Source organism: Mus pahari, chromosome 8, assembly GCF_900095145.1.
Source record: "Mus pahari chromosome 8, PAHARI_EIJ_v1.1, whole genome shotgun sequence".
Classification (NCBI taxonomy): Eukaryota; Metazoa; Chordata; class Mammalia; order Rodentia; family Muridae; genus Mus; species Mus pahari.
The window spans coordinates 41,674,804-41,681,880 of NC_034597.1; the positions used below are offsets into that span (position 1 = coordinate 41,674,804).

A 7,077-nucleotide genomic window follows, 5' to 3' on the forward strand; every position below is an offset into this window, starting at 1 on the left:
ACCCACTCCCACTACTTGGCCCTGGCCTTCCCCTGTGCTGAGTCATACAAAGTTTGCAAGACCAAGGGGCCTCTCCAGAAGACTCCATCTCTCTTCCCCCCCCNCCCCCCAGATTTTATTTTGTATTTGTGGCTATGAGTCTGGACATGTCATGTGTGCATGGGTGCCCACAGAAGCCAGAAAAGAATGTCAGATTCCCTGGAGCTGCAGTTACGTGCGATTATGAGCCATTTGATGTTAAGTGTGAAAGCCCAAACTCAAGTCATCTGAAAGAGCAACAAGTGCCCCTCACCTCTGAGCCATCCCTCAGATTCCTACCTCTCCCAATTTGGGGTTTTCTTTCCTGCCTCTTGAAAGTTCCCAAAGCCAAATCCAGATTGCATTTTTTCTTTGGCACATCTTCTTCTCACTTAAGTCTACTAAATTTCTCATTTCTGTGGATCTCTTATAACTTATTTTTTAAAATGTTTATTTTTTTACTGTTTTTAATTGTGTGTGTGTGTGCATGCATGCATGCATAATTGTGAATGCAGGAACCCTGAGAGGACAGAAGAGAATCTGGGACTCCCCAGACCTAGAGTTACAGAGCACTGTCAGCTGTCTGATGTGGGTGCTGGGCATTAACCTGGTCTTCTGAAGGAGCCCTTAACTCCTGAGTCACACGCCAGTCTCTCACTTGTCGTTAAAGACAGGAATCACTATTTAAAACAGCATGACATGGATCTTGCTAAATTGCCCAAGCTGATCTGAAACTCAAAACTGAGCCTCCTGCCTCAGCGTCCTGAACACTAAGTGACAGACATGTACCATAATACCTGACGATCAGTGGATAAAGAACCCTGGCTACCTGTGTTCCTTGAAGCTGTATGCCCTAGGCATAGACTTGGTAGATATTGAATAGAGGAAGAATCTGTAAATAACTTATTTTTCTGGATCCTCTACATGCTTTGCCATCGACACCTCTTGGTGAAGTGACATTAGGGAAACAGGAAGGCAATGCAGAAGGACGTTGCTGAGATTTTCATCTCAGTACATATTTCACACGGGCAGAACTCACAGCTACTGCGCTCGATTGCAAATTATTAGGTGTTCACACACACACACACACACACACACACACACACACACACACACACACACACATATATATCCCAAAGTGAAGATGTCCAAATGCCACAATTTGTCTGAATTGGATTTTGATCGCTATTGAATGAAAAATGCTATAAAACGGATTCCTAGACTTATGTCACTTGTACCTTAAAGGGACTCATTTATCTTCAAGAGTTGTTTTTAAGGAGGACAGAGAAGTTAGAGGGAGGAAGGGACATAAAGGGAATGAGGGCAAAGGGGAAGACAATGCCGCCCAGGGATGGGGCAAGAAAACAGCAGCAAGGGGCTGCTTTGCCTGCTTCTGACCGAGGCTGCCCTCCCATAACCCACTTTCCACCGCACCCGCACCCGCACCCGCACCCTCTGTCCCTGCTCCCTCTCTGTTCAGACACTGAGCACTCGGCTGACTTGGGAGCACATAAAACTTCCCAAGGCAACAAAGATGATGGAATTCTGACAGAGAAAAAAAAAAATTCATCTGGAGAAGCCTTGCCCTGTGTGGAAGAAGCCACGAGACAGGTTCCGACTTACAAGATGTGAATTGTGCTTCACTTGGGACACTTGCCCTCCTCCCTGGAAACCTACCTGGTCAGTCATAAAAGACAGAATTAGCAGCCCACAGAGATGCACCTCCTCTTTTGATACGACCTTGAGTTAAGTCCAAAAGGCTGGTGCAACAACCGAAGTCTCTCAACTGAAAAGATCAGGACAGAACAAGCTCTTCAACGTTTGGGAACCGTTCACCCTGCTCCGGCCCACTCACTCTCTGAGTCTTGCTTCCCACATACAAGCTTGAGACTACATCACTCAGAACTAATGCCCTCCCCCCCCCCCAACTGGCCCTTACTTGTTCATTATCTGGATTTCTTCCTATTTTTCTAACTGAAGCCTTCCCTCAAGCAAAGCTGCTTTTAAGAAATAAAACAATAGGATAACAGACTTGGGGGGGAAAAACCCACAAAGGTTATCATAGTTTTATAGATGGAAAAACTAATTACTAGAAGCATACTGACAGAAGACTAATTATCAAGGCTTGACGAAGTTTCCAGAATAGGACGCTCTATTTGTCTTCTTCTCCAGCTGCAGGTTACCACATCCACAGCTGAACACCGGGTGACTACACATTGACAAACAAACACCCAAAGCGGAGGGAGTTTGTGGTATGGCTCAAAGCCTCTCTGTTTCACTCAGAATTTTGAAGAGGAAAAACATTAGCTCAGAGAGTCTCAATCCTTCCTTCGGACCTTCGTATCTGCAGCTCTCCACGGTCTTTACTGGAATGGTCTCTGACACAGTTGGATGCCTTCCAAACGACTTTTCTTTTCTCTGGAGACAGGAGGAACTGGTGAACAGGAACAGATGCAGTGTAATGTGTATAATCTATCTTTAGAAAAGTCTTTAAGGCCCCAGAAGTGACCCCCAAAATACAGGCTCCAGCCATTCCTCCTGGCCACCCACCCTACTGCTATAGATAGACAGCTCAAACGTGGATGAAAGTTGTGGAGAAACTGAGCTGGAGCTCATTGGAAAATTATTCACTGCTGGCTGGCTCTCAAAGTGCTACGTAGTTCCAAGTAGGACTCTGTGGGGTAAGGCATGGATGAGCTAACACAGATGTGAAATGTAACCCCAACCTGCCTCACAAGATGAACCTATTGATACAATGGTGGCCTGACTGATACTGGTATGTTAGGGGTAAACCACTGCTTCCTAATTAGATTTTGGGCCTGCCTAATACTTTAAACCATGACTGAAAGGTCTTAGACCAGGGAGGGAAACCTAATTTGTCTACTTAGATAAATTGACATAGCATCAAACCACCCTCTAAATATCTGTGTTTATGCCTACAGACAAAGGCTATCTCAGCCTTAAATAAAGGCTTTGTTCACTCCTTGTGATGAACAAAGGTGAATGCAAAGACCTTTGACTGCCCAAGAAGATGAGAATAAAGAATGGCTCATCCCCAGGCAAGAGGTTTAAATCATCCCTTAATGCTCACACAGGAGACCGAAAGTGTATCAGAGCCATAGAGTGCAGGGAGGGACCGCAAAATGGCGTCTTCTATGCAAAACTTGTCTATGGCAATCGTAAACTTCCAGGAGCTGGGTATCCTGGGACTGAGTCCACAGAAGCCAGGCCCTCCGAACAGTCAGCTAAGGAGGGAAAAAGGACTCACAGGCCCTACCACTTACTGCTGACCTCGGCAGGCCACAGGGTCAGGCTCCGACGGTCAGTTCTCAACTCAGGGTGACCCAGAAAGATAATCGGCTCTGAGTTGAGAAAGAAAAGAACACGTGAAGTGGTGTGTGGAAATGTAGGGGGTGAGAAAAGTGGAAGCAGAGAGAGCCTGGGGTGTTCGATGGAAACACAGTGCATACATGCATGAGATTGTCAAACAATAAATTTTAAAAATATATTAAAGGACAAAGTCCTTAAGAGGCAACCCCACTCGCGTTTTCTTATAAATAAATAAATAAATAAATAAATAAATAAATAAATAAATAAATAAATAAATTGAGGATTGGAGAGATGGCTCAGAGGTTAAAAGTACGTATGACTCTTGCAGAGAGCAAGGTTCAGGTTCCAGAACTCACAGAGAGTCTCAAGATCCCCCGTAACTGCAGTTTCAGGGTAGCTAGATGCCCCTTCTCACCTCTATGGGCACTACATAAGTGTGACACACACACACAAAATAAAACAAATAAAGGAATTCAAGGGGAAGTGGAGACAAAGTGGTACTCCCAGGTAAAAATCTATTAATTGATAGCTGCTGGAAGAGGGAAATTCCTTTTTCTTTAACGGAGTGACACCGGGTATAGCAGCCATACCTCAGGACAGGCCTTGTGCTCAGGATAGCTGGCCAACACAAATGGGACGCCATGGTTTGGTTTGGTTTTTAAGAGAATGAGAGAACATGAAGCTGATATTTTACATTTATTTTTAATTAAAACAGAATTTTGTCACTCTTCTCCTTCTTCCCTTTCCTCTGGCCCCTCCCATGTCCCCTCCCTCCAACCCCTCCTATGTTTGCCCATTCTCAAATCGCTATCTCCTTTTCTTTCGTTATTATAGATTCGTATAGTATTACATATTTGCATATATGCATATATGTGCAGGTTCATTTTTGTTGTTTGTGTCTTCAAAGCTGACCACTTTGTAAACAATTAGGGGCTGGGAGAAGGGTCAGAAGGAAATAGGGTGAAAAGGAATGAATATGATCAAAATACATTGTATGCGTAGGACATGTGTCATAGGCTTTTAATCCACGTCCTTAAGAGCAGAGGTGGACAAATCTCTGTGAGTGCGAGAGCAGCCTAGTTTATATAGTGAGTTCCAGTCCATCTGGAGCTACAAAGTAAGATCCACTCTTAAACAAACAAAAACACGTAATATATGATTATTGAAGAATAAATAAAATCATAATTCAAAAAAATACATGCCATATAATCCTTCATGCACAAAATTAACATTTTAAACAGTGTGCTCTGTTCCCCTGCTGGTAATGTTCATATGACCTGGCTCATTCCAACCTTGCCCTATCGTGCTGGGTCTTTGAGATGTAGATATTTTACACAAAAGGGATTTTTGCTATCATTTTGAATTTTTAGAAATTGACTTAATGTTGTTTATCCAGGGTAATTATTAGGTTTGTTTGTGTGGCGCTTGGCTGGTGGCCCCTTGAGTGTCGAACCTAACTGACTCCTGCTCTCCAACTGAAATCTAACCTCAGACTCCCATTAATTCCACTGAATGACTCAGAGACAAGGCACAAAAATTTAAAACACATGTGGAGCCTGTGACTCAATTCAGCAAAGATATTTTTATTGATACAGAACCAATGATTGTGTCTCAGCAACACTGGAAGGACTAATCACCTACCCCTTCCATTCACGGCTTTACACCACACCCACAGTTCAGGTTAACCAGAGCAGCTCGGGGACAGATGAGAAGTTCTCACACTCAGTGCTGATGGCAAGTTATTCCACATATCCCTGGAGATCAACTGGCCCTAAGTCATCACAAGTCACAAGTACAAACCCTTCTACGGAGGAAATTTGGTACCTGCAGGCAGGATATGTGGTGCCACCAATGAGCTGACAAACTGTCATCCTGAATTTTGTCTCACTCTGGAAGCAGAAAAGGTCAGAATCATTTGGGCACGACATCTTCTTGGAGGAAGTGCAAATTCTGTTGATCTTCTGAGGCCTCTCGTGGATGAAGACATGCACCTTCTTGCACGTGTGGTCAGGTTCCCTGATGACTCTCTGGAGAATCATGTAGTTGCAGTACCTCAGAGGAGCAGCATTCTGAGGATAGTCCACATGCAATTGTTCTATGGACGTCAGCACAATATCCTCGGTCAGCTCATTCTCCCAGAACAGAAGCAGCAAGAAAACAATCACCATTAGGACCATCAGGGGCAAGATTCCCTTCACATCTCTGACTTGAACGCCTGGTAAGTCAAGGGGACAGAAAGAAGCAGATGGTAGTGAGAGTCCTCCAGCTTCAACCCAGGATGACCTCCCCGCCCTCTAGGGTACATGATCCCTTCCTGCTCATTTAAATCCCACTGGCCATGTAAGACCCCCATTGCAAGTGCTGCCCAACTAGGAAGCCCTTATTCCTATTACTGACCAGCTTCCTTCCCACCCAGCTCCACACACTGCCCTCAAGACTGTAATCTGTTCCTTCCAGTCCCTCTCCTTGCGTGGGCTCAGCTTCCGTTGGCGCTAGCTCCTCTTACCTGCTCTTTTTGCTCTTGTTCTCACAGACAGCATGCCCCTTTAATCATGTACGTGAGAAAATCCTTCTTGTCTCACTGTTCCTAGACAAGAGCTGATAAGGAGACGTTGAATGTGGGGAGGGCAGAGGAGGAAAGAGCAGAAAGGGAGGGACCCAAGGAACAGTGTGCTTAAGTGCCTTAGAGGAGGGAGAGAATTCATAGTCGAAGTGAGACATTGGTAAGGCAGGCCCTGTGTCGGTTCTCACTAGACACTCATGGGCTCTTTAGAAACATTTAATAGTGAGTCCAGCACTTGACCTCCATTGATTCACTTGGAAATATTTAATGCCACCCACAGTATTGTCCATTGTCTACGTTTTTAACCAGCCCTCCCCACAAGTCTGTGAACAAGCTATTTTTCTACTTCATTAATAGAGACGTGAGTTGGAGAAAGGTCATGGTAGAGACAGAGTAATAAACAGAACAAGAGTTTATTTGTGTCAGTGCCAGACGCCTGTCTCAGCATGGCTTATTCCTATATGGAATCTTGGGTTGGGTAAAAACAACTCTGTTGACTTAGAATTCATCTACCTAAAGCTCTGGGCTTCTGAAGAGTATGGCAGTAGTTCCCAGGCTCTGCTGAATCTTTGAAACATGAAACGTTAGGACAAACAAAACCAAAAACACCCATCGGTTTGCACATGGAGAAAAGTGTGTGGTTCCAGACACTGGGGCAATAGGAGAAACTGTGTCTCCACCCATCTCTGAAAGTCTGGTGAACTGATGCAGGGATGGAAACCATCGCTTGATTTAGTCTTGTTCTAACATGAGCCTTCATCTCAAGTGTGTGAATGAACATATGGTTTAAGCATGTGCATATATGCATGTCTAAGTGTGTGCATGTGTGGGTTGAGAACAGGTACATATGAGTGTGCATGTGTGTGTGACTATAAGTATGTGGGGTTGAGTGTGTATATGTGTGAAAATGTGTACGTGGGAGAATGTGTATGGATGTGGGTGTTGTATTTATATGTGAGAATGTGTGGTTTTATACATATACATATATATAAATATATGTGTGTGTATGCATGTGTGATTGTAAATGTATATATGTGTGTGAATGTATGTATTATATGAGACTGTGCATGAGTGTGTGTTAGTGTGTGGATGTAAATGTTTAAGTGTGTGTGTGTGTGGGAGGGAGGGAGAGAGAGAGAGAGAGAGAGAGAGAGAGAGAGAGAGAG

The 7,077-nt window shown here is 44.2% G+C and overlaps 1 protein-coding gene across 1 annotated transcript; it reads right to left on the reverse strand.

Moving 5' to 3' along the window:
• Nucleotides 1–5,008: 5,008 nt before the first annotated feature.
• Rnase12 (ribonuclease A family member 12 (inactive)) lies at nt 5,009–5,541 on the reverse strand. The gene has a single exon (XM_021204214.1). It carries the CDS (start codon nt 5,523–5,525, stop codon nt 5,088–5,090), a length of 438 nt encoding a protein of 145 aa, XP_021059873.1. The 5' UTR covers nt 5,526–5,541; the 3' UTR covers nt 5,009–5,087.
• Between the last annotated feature and the right edge of the window lie 1,536 nt (nt 5,542–7,077).

Coding starts and splice junctions, on each gene's coding strand:
- Rnase12 (XM_021204214.1), bottom strand. CDS start 5,525: ATGGTCCTAATGGTGATTGTTTTCTTGCTGCTTCTGTTCTGGGAGAAT.